Source organism: Crocodylus porosus, unplaced genomic scaffold (assembly GCF_001723895.1).
Source record: "Crocodylus porosus isolate Cpor-Errol unplaced genomic scaffold, CroPor_comp1, whole genome shotgun sequence".
NCBI lineage: Eukaryota > Metazoa > Chordata > Crocodylia > Crocodylidae > Crocodylus > Crocodylus porosus.
Window position 1 is genome coordinate 109,388,605 of NW_017728906.1, and position 20,108 is coordinate 109,408,712.

A 20,108-nucleotide genomic window follows, 5' to 3' on the forward strand; every position below is an offset into this window, starting at 1 on the left:
GACTTCCTGCCCTTTGGGCAGGGGGCTGGACTCGACGATCTCCCGAGGTCCCTTCCAGCCCTAATGTCTATGAAATCTATGAAAATCTATGAAATTATTTTCAATGCAGTACTGTGAGGGAGAATTTCCTACAAGTTTCAAAACTATCTAATCAACATTAAGAGGATATGATTTGATGGAAGTAAGAAGGAGAGAGAAAGAGGAGTAGAGAATCAGCACTTTTTCTTTGTACTTCTACTTGTGTTATAAAGTTGCTTCAGATCCTTTTACGGCTTATTTCTATTTTGTTATGATTTATAATTTGTATTACCATGGGTCTTAGGAACCCCAGTCAGGGTTGTGGTCATATGACATGATTGTTATAGGGTAATTTATCTCAGATTTTATTCCACAGTAAATTTATTCTAGAGTAATGAGTGAAAACAAGGCCAGGTCTACAGCATTAGTGGACTGCAGTATGTGCTATTAAGGCTCCTGCCAGAGATGCAGGTAAAGGCATGATGGGATCTAATGAATGATTCACACAATCACACTTCCTGGCATGCTACATTGCATAGCAGGAAGGACAATTTTGGGATCGATCATCAGATCCCATCACGCCTTATTGTCAGTGTAGGGGGAGCCTGGGATCATGATTCTGAGCTCTCCTGTACCAGTGAGTAGCAAGGTCCCATGCCTGGGAGCCCCGTAACTGATAGTATGCTAGGAACCAGCCACAAAGTTATTCCACAAGAAATTTCTCGTGGAATAACTTTGTGGCTTATTCCTTGTTTTATAATGTCACTACTTGCTTTAATGTGTGGCCAGGTTAAAGCTTAAGACATGATTAACTGGTTAAGCACATCTTCAGTGTAATGTGTGGCAGGGGCCTAAGACACTTGGGGCACTTGTAACATGATGAAAAATGGCCATTTTTGCGGTTTAATTGCATCAGGCTGTACATGTCCAGAGTTTTTAAAGATTTAAATGAGTTTACTACACTGCAAACCAAACCACATCTACAAGTAGTTTGGTTTGCAATGTAGCTATTTGTGAGTTGCAGCCTTTGACAGTTTGCCCCCCTGCTGTGGGAGAGCCTTCTGCTAAAGGCAGAAGCAGTGAGGGGCCTGATCCTTTTTTTCCCCCGTGGAGACTACCCACATCTCCTGTGGCTGGGGGGTGAGCTGCTGGTGGGCTGAGCATCCCCTGAACTATGGAGGGCCCCAGAGCTTCCTTGAACAGCAGCGGTGTCACCTGGGCCCACCTGGCTGGGCTACAAGAGGGTGGGAACTGCCCCAGCTCAGGCTCAGGGAACAGTTGGATTAGGTTGGGTCCTGCCTGCAAGCTGAGGCAGCACCTGCCTGTTGGCTGCCTGCCTGGGTGGCTTTGGGGAGTGCTGCCACTGTGGAGGGAAGGCCCAGAGCCCCCTAAAGCCCAGGAACTGCTGGCAGCTCACCTCCTAGCCATGGGAGAGGCAGGCAGGCTCCATGGAAAAAAAAGGATTAGGCCCCTCACTGCTTTTTTTTTTCTTTCAGTGGAGCCTACCCATGCGAGCTGCCACCGTGACCATTTCGCCCCTGAGCTGTCCTTTCTTTCACAGTGGTGGTGTCCACTGGGGCCACCCAGGCAGGGTGCTCACTGTGCAGGTGCTGCCCTAGCTTGCAGGCAGCACGTGCCAGAGCCAACTTTTCCTAGAGCCCATGTGGGAAGCAGTACCCAACAGGCTTCTAGAGTGTGGGCTCAGGGAAGGGTTGGCTTCGGTGGGTGCTGCCTGTGAGCTGGGGCAGCACCTGTGCAGCTAATGCCCCACCTGGGCAGGCTCTGCTAAGGAGAAAAAAAAATGTGGTAAGGGGACCAATACTTTTTTTTTTTTTGTGTAGCCTGCCTGCCTCTCCCACAGCCAACATGCAAGCTGCTGGTGGCTTCTGAGCTGTGTGGGGCCTGGGCCTTCCCGCCATGGCAGCAGCACCACCTGGGTGGTACCCGCCTGCTGTCAGCCTACCCAGGTGGCACTGCCACAGAGGGAAGGACCAGGGCTCCTGGCAGCTCATAGACTGCCAGCAGCTCACCCTCCAGCCATGGGAGATGTGGGCTAGCTCTGTGAAAAAAAAAGGATTGGGCCCCTCACCATAACAGTGCCAAAAGTTACTAAATTGAAACGGTGGGTTTTTAATCATCACAGTTAAAAAACCACCATTTCAGTTTAGGGTACTAAACCCCTGCCATGAGTACAAGCGGCCTGAGCCTCTACATGTTGTGGAAACCTATTTGCATCTAGGAAAAGGGTACTCCAGCATGAAGCTGGGCATGGACGTGGACACACTACCGGCACACTTTTTGAGGGGTAAATTTGCCATAGACTAGACTGACTAATACTGGTATAAGAATGATGACTACTTTATCCTTACTATGGGGTGTCTGACTAGGATCCCATTGTACTAGAATTTCTGAGGTAATTGCTTGTCATCTTTGAAAAAACAGGTGGAGCCTTTGGATATTGGTAATAGGTAATGAAAAGGAAGAAACTATAGCAAGTGTGTAGCTGCTTAATTATCTATACATACCATTTGGGGAAATGAGACAAATCCTTGACCTTTATGAACTAACCAATTCCAGGAGTTCTGATGCAGAGTGTTTGTACCTGAAAGCTTGGAAAGAAGCATTTTTCCTGCTATTTTAGTTGGTCTAATAGAAGATGTTGGATTTACCCAAAGAACCTTGTCTGCCAGTTTCAGGAGGGCATTCTTAGTAACTACCCTTTTCCTTTTTTTCATGTTGTTTAGTCCTTTAATGCTGGCTAAACCCTGCCCCTCCCCGGTATTAAAGTTGAACTTTGATGAATTTCAGATCATCCGAGTATTGATATGTTGATCTCTGCCAGGAAAGGTGTAAGAGAGAAATGTGAAAAGGAGGACCTATACAGACAGTGCAGAATACATATTGAGGAACATATTCCCCATTGTTCCATGTGGGTATAGGGAAGAAAAGGCCCCTAGAGAGTTTTATGGAATGAAACAATGGAGAGCTTCTCCACAGTAGGTAATATTGAAAATTTACCTAAATATTTCAAATGACTGCTGATTTGTATTAAACTTTGCTAAATTATCACAGGAGATGTATAGAAATAATATGGAAATAGGTAGGTAATAAGTAATATGGAAATGCATTCTTTTTATACATCTCCTGTGATAATTTAGCAAAGTTAAATATAAAAAATGGAATGGAATAGGAAGGAGCTCATCTTCTTAAAATTAAATATAGTTTAGCACAGGGGTATCCAATCTTTTTGAATGCGGGGCTGGATCATGAAGTTTTTATCACCCAGTGGGCCAGCGAGCCATATTCAAAGACCTGACAGGAAGTGGTATCACATCAGGAAGTGAAGTCACGTGACCTTTGACACCAATGAAGTTGCAGGAAGTGACAATGAAATGGGTCTGGAAATGTGGTTTAAAATCCAAAATAAAAATAAGATAAAAGCAACAATGAAATAACACCAAACACTTGACTAAAATAAACACTTTTGCATAATGCATAATGAAAGAAGCATAATTCAAGTTGACAGATCAAATGTGGAAAAGATATCAGCCAGAATGGAAACTAATCAAAGGTGGAGGGATGTGTCGGGAGATACCTGCATGGTGCTTGGCAGTCTCTGCCTCTTGTTGCCTTGCAGGGGGCGGCCACGCCGGGAGGGAGGAGGGAGTGGGAGTTCCTCAGTGCATCTGAGAGGCTGTGAGAGAAACTCGTGGCTCAGCTGGGCACAGAGTGGAGTGGGGCAGGGACAGAGTGGAGCTGGGCACAGAGTGGAGCGGGGTCCGGGCTCCTCCTCGTCCTCCCAGCCGCAGCCTCCCCAGGATGTATGGGAAAGTCACCCTCCACTCTGCTGCTGACCGCCTCACTGCCCCGGTGGCTGTGTGTGCCCGCACCGTCCCCCACTCCTGCCTTGGCCCTGCGTGGCTCCACCACTGAGCCCCAGCCCTGGCACTGCGCTGCCACCTCCACCTGCTTTCAAGGATGCCCGGTAAGTTGTTTGGGCACCAGGGAACGTGTGTGTGCCCAGGCCCTGCTGTGGGGCACTGTTCGCTGCAGGCTGTGTCTGGGAACCTTGTCCCTTCCTGCATGGAGGCCCATGGGCTGTATGTTGGACAAGCCAGGTTTAGCATGCCTGTGAAGAGAATAGAAGAACTGAGCTGTTCTCCACACCTCACCTTAAAGAATCACAGTGCAAGCCTTGGCTATTCTTCAGTCATTATATCAACAGGCGTAACTCTTGATGTGAATGTCATTAGTGGCTTTGTTATGTTTGTTAAAGGCATGAGTATAGTAAGCCTTTGTTTTTTACCTTTCCCTGATTTTTCAAACTGATGCCTCAGTGACAGTGTCACCCTTCAGTGAATGAACATTTAAAAACTGAAGGATTTTTTTCCCACTTTAAATTTGTTTAAGGGTGATAATTAAAAAAAAAACATGACAGGGCTTCCCCCAAACCCTCAAACCCTCCATCTATCCTTTCTTACATGTAATGCCAACTGGTTCGCAAAGCACGAGATGGACAAGACAGAAATAAATCCAAGGCATTCACCCTCTTGACAGAATGCCAGTACTCTTCAGAACTCATTTCCCTTCTTCTCACTGGTCTCTTTTTTACCCTCAATGTCATGTGCTAAACACGAGGATTTGTTCAGTGTTAATCCTTCTAATGAGGGCTTCTCCCAACCTCTGTATAAATCCCCTCAAGCTTTGGCTGCTTGGCTAGCACCACAGAGCAAAGACTTCTGCCTTTTGAACCATATTCAAGGCAATTAGAGTCCAGGATTAAATTAAACACTGCAAATACCAACATAAGAAGCAGCAAAGGGAAATATTTCAGTCAGTCAGGGCACCGATGTGCTGAGAAACCAGGAAGAATTGCAGTTCTCCTCGAGTCGAGAGGCTGTTAATGAAACTCCTGTGTTCCTGTCATTGACCTTGTGCAGCCCCTGCCTGAGCCAACCACAGAGAAAGCTTCTTGTGGCCAGAAGCAATGACCTGCCTGCAGCAGCGGGCAAAGTGGTTCAGATGGACAGTACTGAGCTACCTGAGCTGCTGTTATCCCCCACAGGCTGAGGCACAGTTTCCCCGTGCTTGTATGACAGTGGAGGCACTGCGGGCCAAGCGCTGCTGTCCAGCTTTGGGGCTAGAGCCAAGCAATGTGTGTGGCTCCCACCAGGGCAGAGGATCGTGCACAGAGTTGCAAGCAGATGCCAGGCCATGGAGTGGCCCCTACACTCTACGGAACGTGGATGATCGGGAACGATGGCCCCTGAAGTTCTTCAACCAGAGCTGCCAGTGCACAGGTGAGAAGAGGGGGGAAGAGCCCTGATAACCCTGATCCAGACAAGGGCAAAGGCAGGAAAATCCCTGACTGGGGAAAAGTGTTCAGGAAGACTTCAACTTTAACTAGATTCCCAGTATACCACTGTCATAGCCATTGTGCTATATTCACAGGATGAGAATATGTGCTGGCTTTACAGTCCAGTCAGGGTTAAAACATGATTATCTCTTTTCTTTCCTCCTGTGTATGTGAGCAAGTAACCTCATTTATGTTCTAGCCAGAAGGATATTCACCTTCATATTTCAACCTTGCTATTTTGTTAAGATGGACAGCGTTTGTGACTACTAGGACTATAGAATGGAGTACATATTGAACTGTATCATTACATATCAAACTGAATCTTAATTTCTACTAGAGTAGAGCTGTACCACAGAGTATACATACCATGCTGAAGATTTCCTGGTGTCTGGTTGATACTAGCTGTCCCTCAGCATAATTCATTCAGTCCTACTTTGCAGTCCTAAATGGACCTGCTGTAATAATTGGGCTAAAGCCAAAAGCACTTAATAATGCTTTAATACATGTGCTTAAGCTTTGACTACAGCTAGAGAATTAATGTAGTGCTTATAAATAATAGTGCCCTTTCTATCTTGCAAAAAGAGAATAATTTGACAGAAGAGAGAACTTCGTGGAGAGAAATGGTAATGTAAACAGGCCTCTGTTACAGCTGCATTTGCAGTGTAGACAGAACCTCAAAAACAGTGTTAATTAGTTTGCTCATGTAGCATGGTCTGATCTAGGAATCCTTAGGTATGAATACACTATGTGAACTTCAGCTCCTTAGTGTTCTATGGTATACTGACATCAATGGCTGTGTCCAGAAGAGCGCGGACCTGTCTGCAGTGCCACATGCTGCACTTGCAGGCATTCCCAATGTTGCTACTTTGGAGTGTGGGTTTTTTTTTTTTACCCTGGGAGATCCCAGGGTCAAAAAACCCATGCTGAAAAAAGCGGGGTGGTGCATGTGGTAGCAGCACACACCACTCAAAACCAGAGCCTGGCCAGCTGGAGCTATACTCTGCTGCTGGCCAGGCTTTCTGCTCTTGCTCCAGCCCCAGGAGGCCACCAAAACCCCAGGTAAGGCTGCTGGGGTCATCACAGTTGCTGGTCCCAGCATCCCCTATCACACCTGGGGTAACTTGCCACGTGCCAGAGTGCGCGTGGCACAGGTGTTCCCTAGGAACAAATAGCAGCAGCACAAGGTGTGCCGCTGCTACTGTCCCCAGGGAAAAGACACCTGTGCTTGTCTGGACATACCCAATGGGACTATTCATCAAGGTAAGGTCTGCAAACTTTTACACATACAGGACAGTACAGAAAATATGCACGTATGATTGTGTTAAGTTTGTATGAAAAGAACCATGTAAAGCTGAAAATCAGCCTCTTAAATGTTAGGAAATACTAGAAATAAGATGGATTATGCAACATCTTAATTCATCAGTTTTGTGCATATGAATGATCACACCAACTTTAATGACAATGTTTTTCCATGCAAGTTCTGCTTCATTCAGTGAACAGAATAGGCATCTTGCAACAAATCAGCAGTGTTCTGTATTTTGTCTTATCCTGTTTGTTCAGCATGTGGATCAGAGCCATACATACTTTACACTAGTCAAATCTGTGCATAATGCAGGTGAATATTCATTTAATGAGGGGCTTTTCTATGGGACTCTTGACTCACCATTATATCACTTTGTATACTCAAGTGCAGCTTCCATTGCACTTCTGCTAATCAGACCCCCATATCTTCAACCAGGGGTCATACAGCTACAAAGTCCTAGATTTCTCTTTATGGGTCCTCATCTCTGGGGATCTTGGTTTTCTCTGAAAACAAAATCCCCAATTTTTGAATTAAAAATGTAACCCAAAATCCATTTTTTCCCATGTTTAAAATGAAACACCACTAATATATAGATATATAGATATAGGGATTAAATTGTTAACATTTAGTGAGCTGGTGCATCCTACATTATTTTTTCCTCAAAGGTTTTGCACTTGCTGAATTTGAGCAGATTTTTTAGAGGAAGGGCAGAAGGCAGATTTATTTCAGGTCAAAGCATGTGGGTTCTAGAACTGTTCAAAGAAAAGGCCGATGTTGACATAGAAACGTATATTTTTTACCTATTCTCATTCTTAAAAATGGATAAACAGATTTTGGCTCAAACATTCCAAAGAAAATCAGCCTGAGGCTGAAATATTATAGAAAAAACTTCAGTGCAAGTGATTGAAGTTTCACAAAGTTATAATCAGCTATTTTATAGTGTGGGGTACCAGGCACTACTTGAATAAAAGGTGGTGCTACCAGCTCCACTTAAAAGTTAAAAGGTTCTAGCAGCCTAAATCTGTTTTTCCTTTCTCTCTTGGCCTTTGTCCAGACTTACATTAAAAATCCAATTGCATTTTGTTTGTAGAGTGATTTGAAAATATAATGTAGCATTTTCATCTTGAAAAATCCCACATTGCTTCATAAGCTAAATGTAGTGTGACACATCTCCACCTGGGCATTGATTCAAAAAAGCCTTTAAGCATGTGCATAAATATGTTTCTATGCATGCAGGACTTACTAATCAGTGCCTTAGTGCACAGCAGGCACATCTACACATGCACTTCTATTGTGCAGTAACCAAAATTATGGCTCAGTACGGGTGCATGTTTACACATGCACACCTGTACTGCGCAAGAAATATGGTGACTTACACTGACTTGAGCATATATTTGATACCTTCATAATACAGGTATCAAATTTACGCCTGATTAGTTACAGCGCAGTAAAATATGTGCATACGCCTTATTGCACAGTAACACTGTGTGTGTGGACTCACTTAGGAGAAATTTTTTCTTAAACCAGTCTACACACAATGTTAATGCAACTTCATTCCTGCATGTATAGATACTGGCCTTTCCCCGCTGACTATGCAGGAACTTTCTGTGCAGTATATTTAAGCCAGCGTAAATACACGTGTAGGCATACCCAGCATGCTGAATTACATTTCACCCTGGGAGATACCTATGCTGTATGTAAGTGTGAAAGGATATATGTGTAAATTCTGAAACAGAATGTCTGTTCTAACTGTATTCTTATGAAACAATGGGTGCGTCTACGTGTGTACTTTAATGTACAGTAGCCTACTCTACTGTGCATTAAAGTGATGTGTAAAAAGCTATGCTAATATGCTAATGCACAATATAATAGGCTACTGAACATTAAGCATCACCTAAATGCATTTATTTAGGACCTCATATTGGAGGGTGCCAATACACAAGCATGGAGGCTGCTCCGCACGCTGGAATTCCAGTGCATCAGAGCAGACTCAATTAATTGATTAATTGATTAATTGTGGCAATTGCTGCACTCCAGCGGTGTCCTCTGTCTTGTGTATGTGAGTCCCCACACTTAACAAATGACGTTGGTGGCACTTGATCTAAAGCTTATCAAATGAGCTTTAGTACAAGCATTGCTGCTGCCATTTTTAAGTGCAAAGACACTGATACACGAGACATGGTGGCGCTTTAATTAGAGTGGCTCTTGAAGCCACTCTAATCAAAGCACTACCCCTCTCATCGCCAGAGTATGTGTAAAAGTGTAAAAGTGCCCAGAAGTACTAAATTTAGTGTGCATTAGGAAAAGCACATTCATGCATGTGTAGACATGCTCAATGAGGTGGGATTTTAACGGTTTGTGTAGAGCAGAGAAGATTTTGCTTTTCTGTGGTCCAGACAAAATGCCCCTACATTATGATTTTTGGCTTTGAAGGACTGAGTTGACTGAAACCCATTTTCCTAGAGCTTAGGTTACTAAAGCGACAATTCTGTAAAAATTTCTTCAAGTGCTCAGCATTACTCAGATTAGTCCCATTTGGTTGATTTGACTTCATTAGGATATGAGTACTTTTCACATGAATACCTTTGTTAGTGCTGATGTTTGCAGTGTTGGGGTTAAACTACCTGACTAGAGCATTTGTTCTTTTGGGTTATTTTTTTCTATGCATCTTCAAATCTTGCTTTTCTCTTTTCATTTCTCATTCTGCTATCTATTTTGTTTTCTTTTATCTCAGGTCCCTTTTACACTTTTCCTCTTCTCTTCAGTTTCCATTCTGTAGTATTGCAGGGATAAAACACAGAAGTGGGAGCAACATTTGCAACCCAAGAGATGACTTTTTCTCTGGAGTTTATTCTGATGTAGCCACACTGATACCAAATTCAGGTCCTTTCCCAAGGGAGTGCTAAAAGGCTTGTGATAATTAGGTATCCTGGTTTTCTCTGATTAATAAATGCCCAATTTTTGGATGAAAAAAAGTAACCTAAAATCCACATTTTTCCATGATTAAAATGAAATGTCACTAACATATATATGGATTTTGGGTTACTTTCTAAAATTCAAAAATTGTTTTTTTTTCAATCAGAGAAAACCAGGATCCCTGGTGGTAATGCAGGAGCTGGATTCATATTTAATTGTTTCTTCAAAGTGAGTCTTTATATTTGTGCATTTTTTTCCTTTAATTCTTTATATTGGCTGTTTCTGAACATCCATGTTTTAAAATATATGTTGGACAATATTTTGTGTTTGTCTTTGTCAGGCTGGATATAGCAGGGGGTTTCTCCCACATGGTTCCATGCTGTACTGAAGCCAGGCAGTTGGGTGCTTCACCTATGCAACACTGAAGCTGAGCAGCAGCAGGGGCAAATAGTGGTGGCAGCTTTGCAGCCCACGCTGGGTCATTTTGGCCCACCCCTAGAAAACATTGCCCACCCCTGTGTTAGATGGCTGGTTTGTAACTTCACATAATAGGAGCCTGATTTTATTGGACTGACTGGTGTAGCTCATAGTTAGGGGTACCAGAGAAACATTTTCAAAGTAATGGTAACCAAGATTTTCAGAAAGAGCTTAAAGATTTTGCTGAAATACCCCAATAAATAGCTTCATTTTAACTTGATAACTTCCACTGAGGACACATTTAAAACTTCAGGTTACTTTAATTATTTTCTGAATTTAGCTTTTCAGTGGAATGATGCACTGTACTGTACAGTTTTCTTTCCCCTTTCTAGTCCTAAGTAGATGTAATGCCTTAGTTCTTTTTTAACTGAAGACTAGATTCTGATTAATGCAACTGAGAGATCTAGTGCCTTTCCTCCTGTGCCTAAAGAGCGTTACGGTGGTAAACCCATTTCTTCCAAAAACTGTTTTCTGTACAAGGTTGACTCAATATTCTGGTAACTGCAAAGTATGTCCTGGCATGAATCTAACTGAAAAATAACACTAAATAATTAATTCTTTTCAGATGGCGACATTGAATCTGTGGCATAAATTTTTCCATTCATTTAAGTGCTCCTACTGTAACTAAGATTTGACTTGACTTGGGTAAATTCTTAAAATGAAATGGAGTGATTGCAATTCCGGACTGGTTCCACTATACCAGAATGAATAGTGGTCAAGCAGTTCATTCTTTGGATACGCTGTGTGTTTGGAATTAGAAAAAAGCATGGTGCAAGTAACATTTCTGAATGGAGGCATTAGCATCTGGACCTGTTAATTAGCATGTATTGCTAATTATGCCAAAAGGCATTATTTTAATAGAAGTATCAACTTCAGATTGAAAGGATTCTTCATTTGGAAACTCTGGGCTAGTTTTTAGTCTGAGTTATACAAACTCCAAGGTGTCAGTAATTGAGAAGCATCTGACATACATTTTTCAAAACTCATTAAAAGTGATTATTGTAAATGAGAACTGCAGTCAAATGATTTCTGGCATATCATTGCAGTTGTTGGGTAATACAATTCTTTAGGTTCACTGAAAAGTTGTAAGTAATATTTGTCAGTAATTACTCTTGCCTCTCCTTCCATTTCTATGTCTAATTTGTGTATTGTGAACATGTGTTTAATTTCCACTCTGGAGTGCAAAACCTAAAGTTTAGTTTAGCTTTTGAACTAAATAATAATATCTTTCCATTACAATTTTTTAACAGAAGCTTATTGGTTAATTAAGTAGAAAAAGGTATTCCGACATTAGCTTGTTGAAGTACATAAGCTGATTGGGTTAGAAAGAACAGAAAGAGATTCCATTGTTAAATAGTTATAAGAGTACGTCACTTACTGTAGCCAATGACTGACAAGATTAGCAAAAATAACCTGATGATGTGGCTGTAGAAGAAACTGAACTTTGATATAAGGTAAGTTGACTGTAGAAAGTATGAATTTGCTGAAAATGAAGCATAGGAATTACTGTGGCTCTTGATACAAAGTCTTCAGAGTTATTTTGTAATGTTGGAGACTAAGTTGCTGGCTCAGAGAGTACTTAACATAGATTTACCTAATGGTGTTGGACTCTATGGTTAATTAATGGTAAAGGTAAACATCCATACCGCCCAAAATGTTAGTTCTCTGACTCCCACATAGGATTACAGCATCATTTAATGATACTCTAGTATGCCAACATCGCTATTCTTGCAGTGGTTCCTAGAGGTTATGATTATACATTGGATCCCGCTTATACATTTTTACCATGACACAGACTCTTGTAGTTCTCAGGCTTTTGCCTTTATCCCATGCTTAAATACAATGAAAGAGCTTTTTTCTGCTTTTTAAAATATATTTAAAGAGCAGGAGTATCTGTCAGACAACTCTGTTTAGTGTTTGATCCTGGAAGTTACTGAGTACAGGAGGCCCAGTGAAGGAACAGCACCCAATAACATCTTTTGCTGAAGTGCTTAATTTTGATTTCAATGAAGCTGCTCAGACATGTAAATACTTTAGACGATCAGGGCCCAAAGGTTTTAGCACCTTTCAGAACCAAGCCTTTTATCCGAGCCTTTACCATGATAAGCAGCCTCATGTGATTCTTGGCCCTGCTGTGTTTCTGGGAAATGAGCCATCCTTTTAGTTTAGCAATTGGCAAAGCAGCCAATCTACTCAGCTGCTGCACACTGCAAGAACTGAAATCTCCGGAGGCAAGGAAGACTAACAAATGAAATAATTATGCAGTTCATTTGTGTTCTGATTAATTTACACTATTTCACGAACCCATGCTTTCTCTTAATACAGGGAACTTTGCTGGCTATAATTGTGGTAACTGCAAGTTTGGCTGGACTGGCTCCAACTGTGATGAAAAGAAGCCACTAGTTGTCCGGAAGAACATCCATTCCTTGACAGCAGAAGAGAGAGATCAGTTCTTAGATGCTTTAGACGGTGCAAAGAATACCATTCACCCAGATTATGTGATTGCTACTCAACACTGGCTGAGTCTGCTTGGGTCCAATGGAACTGAACCACAAGTTGCAAACTGTAGTATTTATAATTATTTTGTGTGGCTTCATTACTACTCCGTCAGGGATACCCTATTAGGTTGGTGCCTTCTTTTACAAGGGGATCTAGAAAATAAAGAACAGGGTAGAAGTGTAACTATTGACAAAAAGATAAGTATGATTAAAGGTGTTCAAATCACAGCAGAAGTAAGTATGATCTCATTGTTATGGTTCTAACTGAGGACTCAGGAGATCTGGGTGCAGTTTTTTTTGTTTTGTTTTGTTACATTATAAACTTTCTTTGGGATTCAGACCCGCATCTCCTGTCTCCTTGGGGAGAGCCCTAACCACCAGGTTAGGCGCCAGGTTGGATGGAGATTTCATCCTGTTGAAGCTTGCACCATTGTGTAGAAAGGAATACATTAATCATGGGACCAGAAGAACAGCAAGCAAGAGGTTGTATGACTAGCACAGAAAAATGCTAATTCTTTTCCTCTGCTCTGGGACTGCTTATGCATTTTGCATTAGAGTTGTTACATAAAATGTATAAACAGCATTCCTGAATCTGTTACTGTCTTTAGAAGTACCTTCTGTGTCACTTGGATATGTCTGTATCTGCCAACTAGAAATGAGGTAAGTCTCACAATAGCTATGTTGTGGCTATATTAGTGTGGTCTGGTTGGATGGGCAAGCTATTCTTTTTTGGGATCAGGGAGAGAATTGCCTGTTGTCTGTGCTGTAACTGTAATGCAGGGATGCTGTATAGTTTATACATTCTGGGAAATATCACTTTTGGGCATTGTCATTGCATTAAACAGCTGGGCCTAAATCCAAATCCCTTTAAGGTAAGTAAATGGCTCTTATTTGGCTAACATTAGCCAGGGCAGGAGTGTACCTGGTTTCTGCTCCTGTCCTCAATGCTTTTTTTTTGCATTTGGTATTTTATAGACATTGAATACAATTGACAGTGGGACAGGGGTAAGGCCCCTGTCTCTGGGGGCAGTGACCATCCCACTGAGCAATAGACCTTCTGGCCAGCATACCTTTTGGCCCCAAGGGGTAGAGGTTATATAGACTAGGTACAGATATTCAGGGAGGTTATGGTAAGGTTAGATTGTATTAAAAATGGCCACCTGAATTAACTTAGATTGCCCAGGTGCAGACTTCACACTTAGGTTGACCTAATTTGGGATTTAAATGTGAACTGTACAGAAGTTCAGGATTGTTAGATTGGTCTAAAAATGGCCAACCCAATCTAAGTTAACTGCATCTCAGAAGTAGTCTAACTTAGGCTGAGTCCAGAGGAACTGATCTAATTCAAGTTCTGTACAGTTCCCAGCACAGCCCCTGGTACTGGCTTATTTTTAGCCTCTCAGCTTCTGTGTCCTGGTAGACCAACCAGCTTCCCCCAGGCCTGCTAAGTGTCCCATTCTACAAGCCACTCCTGGTGCCAGTTCTACCAGCATTCACAGGTGCCTGGAGCCGATTGAAGTAAATGAGGATGGGAGGAGAGGCAGGCAGGATTGGGGGGAGTAGGTTTGCCTAGGGGGGAGTTAAATAACTCCTGACCCTGGGGAGGGAGGAAAGGGGAACCCCCCCATTCCCCTCAGCACCTCCTGTGCACCCTGCTAGCCCCCCTTTACTCCTGGATGCTACCATGCTGGAATCTGTAGAATCTACTAGTGCCCCCAATCCTCCCAACCCCCCAACAGACCCCACTTGCTGCCCAATCCTGCCAAACCCCCTCCATGGACCCTACTAGCCCTGCAATCCCCCATCCTCCCTGCAGATTCCACTTCCCTCACTGATCACCACCCCCACAGACTCTGTTTAACGCTCCTGATTCCCCCACAGACTCCACTTGCCCTGATCCTCCCCCAGCCCCTCTGCTAGCCATCCCATCCTGACTTACCTTGGATCAGATGACCATTTTGAACTTAATTTAACCTCCTCCTAGCCTCCTCAAATGTCTGTAAGTACCCACAGAGATCAGCATCATGGTCTATCATGCTCACTAGATGGGATTAGGAGGCAAAACTAGTAGGGCAGTCCCTGAGCAAAAAAGAGCTGGCCTCTTTTAAAAATAAATAGCCACATATAAGAGATTTTGTTTTTGGAAGAAGGGAATGTGGTGTCTTGAACAACAGGCATCTGTGGCAAGCTGAATAATCTATGTGTAACTTCCTAATTCTGTTTAGTGCTGGGACTCTCTAGGTATGTATTTTTTTAGCTCTCAAACTCCATTTGAATAGGAGAGCCTGTTTGCCCTCTCTACCACCTTTTGCCTTTTAACTGTTTAAGCTAAAAGGAAATTCTTGCACCTGGCACAGGGCCAGTGCTCAGCTTGGTTAAACTCTGATTGTCTGTTAAATTCTAGGATAAAGAGATGGTTGCTCCCCAGGCCAAGCTGGTTTTCAAGGCTGCACTAACTAAGAAATGGGTCATCTGATAGGGAACCTCTGTCACCTGATGTGGCTGATCTGGGAGCACTTCACAAAGGGAACTGTAGGCTATTAAAGAGGCTTTTGTACTAGTTCTGTAGTGAGGGGTTGGGAGGGAGAGAGAGCAGAAATGTGAGCTAGGACAGAACAGAAGGAAGCTGGCTGCTTAGAGAGACAGATACTACAGGCTCTAGAGGAGAAGCTGTGTGCAGGAGGATCTAGTCTCCAAAGAAGACACTGACCTAAACCCAAAGAGCATTTTAGGGTGCATCTATATGCACATTAAGGTGCTTTTCCTAATGTGCATTAAATTTAGTACCTCTAACATGAGGTACTAAACAAATGCACATTAGGCTGCCTTAATGTGCAGTAACAATTTTGGATGGCTTTTAGGTGATGCTTTATGTGCAGTAGCCTATTTCATTGCACATTAGTGTCATTTAATGGTTTTTTATGTGATGATTTAATGTGCAGTAAAATAGGCTACTGCACATTGCATTAAAGCACCCCCTAGAATAGTAGCAAACTGAGGCAGGTATATTTATTAGGTTTTCTAAATCTGCTTATTGCTTAAACCATCTAATATAGAATTAGGAGGGCCAGATTCTATTTTACTTATTAGGCACCTAAGTTCCATCCTGCTTAAGGTTATTAGGCATTTAATAACTCCAACCTGCTTGAGTCCCTGAAAAACAGGTAATGCAGAAAGTGTAGGTCCTCTTCCTTCCAGCTTTTATATGACTCAGTCTTAAGGGTCAGAAGCTGATGAATTGCAAAAGTAGATGCATTAATATATTTCCAGGGACTCAAGCAAAGTGGAATAGAATAGTACATTGGTATCTAAGTCCATTTAGATGCCCAGTACATGGAATAGGCTCTGGCCCATTAAGTTTTGGAACCCTTTACAAGCTGTGTGCCCCTCTGTTTCAACTCCTTCATGTCCCTAAGGAGGCAAGCTGTAAAATGCACACAATACTGGGGTTATAAAAAGGTCCTGGAGTACTTTGGCATCAGTACCAGCTGTAGGGGGCTTGAGCCACAGGGTCCCATTTCCATGAAAGGGGAAGCTGAGAGTTTGTACCAAGGAAGTGTGCCAGAGGGGCTGGAACCAGAGAAATTGTTGGCACGTACTGGAACTGGGGAAGCTCAAAACACATGGGTCTTGTGTATTTGGACCCAAACACAGCAGCCTGGTGAATGTACAGGCTGAAATAGATATCCCAGAACTGTTTGATAGCAACATATACACATCTCCTAATTGGCGTTGTGGGGAATCTTTTTTTTGGTAAAACTGCATCCATTGAGGGATGCTGAAATTGCATGGGCAGCTCTGTTCCTGAATCTGTCAAGAGACTGCTGATAGAAACAGAGGCAAGGTCATTAGCTTTCTATAGTTTATCCTAATGAAAGAGGGAAAAAAACCTACCAAATTTCTCTCCCTTTTCCAAAGTGTATCTTCTTGCCAAACAGTGCAATCAGCTATTGTCACTTTGGCTGTCTCCTTCAATTCAGCTGTGCCAGTCAGGGTGGGAGAAAAATAAAAATAAAAACTGCTCAGAGATAATAGATGCGGCTTTTCAAAAATGTGGTAAGAGAAGTGACCTTTAAAATTGGCATCTGATTATGGGACATATTCTTTTTTTCTCACAGAAGTATTATATTTTTTTCATTGAATACATAGGGAGACCATACATAGTAGATAATAGGTGGGATTTCTGACAATATGAAGATATGTGAAAGAAATTAATTCAAAGTTTAGTTGCTTTTCAAAGTAAAAAAATATTCTGACTTTGAATTTTGAAGAATATTTTCAGCAATTTCTAAATTAAGAGTTTCCCATCCTTAACTTTCTGCTGGAATCTGTTTCCAATAGTGCAAACTGTGAGGTTTCTTTTGGAATCAAGCTTCAAACTGGGAATGTAATTCTGTGAAGTGTTCTGTCTAATTTCAAGTTGACATGAAGTTCTGATTGTACCTTCTGGTTCTAGGACCTGGCCGTCCATTCACTGGTATAGACTTCTCACATCAAGGGCCTGCTTTTGTTACCTGGCATAGGTATCACTTGCTGCTGCTAGAAAGAGATCTTCAGGTAAGTCAAACAGCCTGTCTTGGTATCTTTCAAAGATGCCCATATATCTCTTAATACCCATATATCTCTTAATACTCTGGCTTTTCCATTTTACTACAAAGCTCTGTTGCATCATCCCAGATTTCTTTGGAGTAACCTGATAGATTTCATAGACTAATAATAGATTTCATAGATTTCATAGACATTTGGGCTGGAAGGGACCCCAGAGGATCATCAAGTCCAGCCCTTGCCCCAGGGGCAGGAAGTCAGCAGGGATCATAGGATCCCAGCAAGATAAACATCCAAATGTGTCTTGAAGGTGTTCAAAGTGGGCCCTTGAACCACCTCTGGCAGCAGTCTATTCCAGACCTTGGGGACTTGGACAGTGAAGAAGTTCTTTCTTATGTCCATCCTGAATCGGTTGTGGTGGAGTTTGTGACCGTTCGATCTTGTCATCCCTTGGGATGCTCTGATGAACAGACATTCCCCCAGACCCTGATGAACACCCCTAATAAACTTATAGGTGGCCACCAGATCACCCCTGAGCCTGCACTTTTCCAGGCTGAAGAGTCCCATGGCTCTCAGCCTCTCATCATAAGGTCTGTTTTCCTGACCCCGATCATGCACATGGCTCTTCTCTGCACCCTCTCAAGCTTCTCCACATACTTTTTGAATTGTGGAGCCCAAAACTGGATGCAGTACTCCAGCTGCGGCCTCACCAAGGCCGAGTACAAGGGGAGAAAGATGTCCTAGGATTTGCCTGAGAAGCATCTATGGATGCAAGCCAGCATTTTGCTCACTTTACTAGCTGCAGCATCACACTGAAGGCTTATGTTCATCTTGTGGTCAGTCATGACCCCCAAGTCCTTTTCATCTGTAGTGCTAACCAGTGTAGCACTGCCAAGCCTATAAGCATGCTGCAGGTTTTTCCTCCCAAGGTGAAGAACCTTGAATTTTTCAGTGTTAAACATCATCAGGTTCTCGTCTGCCCATTTCATGAGCCTGTCAAGATCTGCCTGGATCGCCCTCCTGTCCTCAGGCGTGCTTTACCCCAGAGTTTGGTGTTGTCGGCAAACTTGGCCAGTCCGCTTCTGACACCAATGTCCACATCATTGATGAAGATGTTAAATAGCATAGGCCCTAGGACAGAGCTTTGTGGGACCCCACTGGTCACAGCGAACTAAGACGATTGACTCCCGTTGACCACCACCCTCTGGGTCCTACCGCAGAGCCAATTCCCCAGCCAGCAAGTTGTAGTGAGGTCGAGGCTGCAGTTAGCCAGTTTTGTCAAGAGATGATTATGGGATACCAGATAGAAGGCTTTTTTAAAGTCAAGATATACAACATTGATCTCTTCCCCCTTGTCCAGGTGATAGTTCACCTGGTCGTAAAAGGAAATGAGATTGGTTCTGCAAGACCTACCCGCAACAAACCCATGCTGGGTATCCCTCAGGATATTGCCTTCAGCTAGTCTGTTAAGGATGGCCTCTTTGATAATCTTTTCCAATCTTTCTCAGGATAGAGGTCAGGCTGCTGGGCCTATAGTTTGCCAGATCTACTTTCCTCCTTTTTTTGAAGATAGGCATGACATTGGCCCTCTTCCAATCATTGGGCACTTCACCAGAGTGCCAAGAGCTCTCAAAGAACTGTGCCAGGGGCTGAGCTATGATGCTCACCAGCTCCCTGAGTACCCTGGGGTGTAAGCCATCAGGGCTGGCTGACTTGAAGGTGTCCAGCCTGTCAAGGTATTCCTGATATCTGGGATAGAGTAAATTCTTATACATTGAAATGTTAAGGATGTTTGTTCATTCACAAGGGGTGAAGAGGTAGTTCAGTCTTGGTTTAACTTAAGTTAGTTCACTCAACATATTGGCTTATTCTCTGTACAGTCTCTCTCCTGAGACTCCTAGGAATATAGAATTGTCATTTTTTTGAGTTTTTAATGCTCTCAGTAGAACTTGGAACTTAGAAGCCACTTACCAGGTGATACCATCAGATGTTACAGTAATTACTTAAGAGCATTATCAACCTTGATAGACTTGGCACCAATGGCTTAATATCCTGAGTGAAGTTAAAATAATATTCTGGGAAATCTATAGACTGGTTTCAGCTATAAAAATATAGAAGAAACAATCAAATAGGTTTCAGTAACCTCTCTCTCTCTTTATAAAACATGATATAATAATAAGTGAATAAGTGCTAATACATTTCTTTTTATTATAGCAACTGACTGGCAATGAGTCCTTTGCACTGCCTTACTGGAATTTTGCCACAGGTAGAAATGTGTGTGATGTGTGTACAGATCAGCTTTTTGGAGCATCAAGACCAGACGATCCAAGCCTAATAAGTCAGAATTCAAGATTCTCACACTGGGAAATAGTATGCAATAGGTAAGAGAACATCTAACCCCTTCCCCACCACAGATTTCACCCATTAATCAACAGTATCGATGTATAGACAAAATGAGAGGCGTCTGTGCACAACACTTTAAAGTGGGCTAAATGCATTTCAACTGCTTTAATGGTGTTGGTGTTTGCATGCCTCAGTGGCATATTGTGCCTTAATTCCAGCTGCTGTAGGAAATTTGCTGGCATAATGTGCCTTAAATGACTTAGGGCACACCAAACTAAAATTCCTCCAAGGAGTTTTAGTTTGTTGCCCCTACAGCTGCAAAGTGAAGCACCGGGCTCCGTGCAGCTCCGTGGCTCTGCAGAAAGCCCTGCAGGCAGCCTGGTAGCATCCTGGGAAGGCAGGCTTTGCCCAAGGAAAGCAGTGAACCTGATTTCCCCTCACCCCCGGAGGGAGCCTGCCTGCTTCCCTCTGCAGCTGCGGTTCTCCCTGGGACCACCCAAGCCAGGTTCCTGTGGGTGGGGCACCACAGGAAAATTATGCTGGCACACATCCAGGAGGGGCCAGCAGGAGACTGCATACTTAGGGGCAACCAACATGGGTTCATCAGTGGAAGGTCCTGTCAGACCAACCTGGTGGCCTTTTACGATCAGAT

General features: G+C 43.0%; 1 protein-coding gene across 1 annotated transcript in view; it reads left to right on the plus strand.

The window, feature by feature from the left end:
- Positions 1–4,756: 4,756 nt before the first annotated feature.
- The window catches only part of DCT (dopachrome tautomerase), a 36,915-nt gene continuing 21,563 nt past the window's right edge, over positions 4,757–20,108 (plus strand). Inside the window, exons 1-4 of the mRNA XM_019529754.1 lie at positions 4,757–5,318; positions 12,396–12,695; positions 17,025–17,125; positions 19,328–19,494. Coding sequence (XP_019385299.1) covers positions 5,006–5,318; positions 12,396–12,695; positions 17,025–17,125; positions 19,328–19,494 — 881 coding nt within the window. The 5' untranslated portion in view covers positions 4,757–5,005. The remainder of the gene's footprint in view (positions 5,319–12,395; positions 12,696–17,024; positions 17,126–19,327; positions 19,495–20,108) is intronic.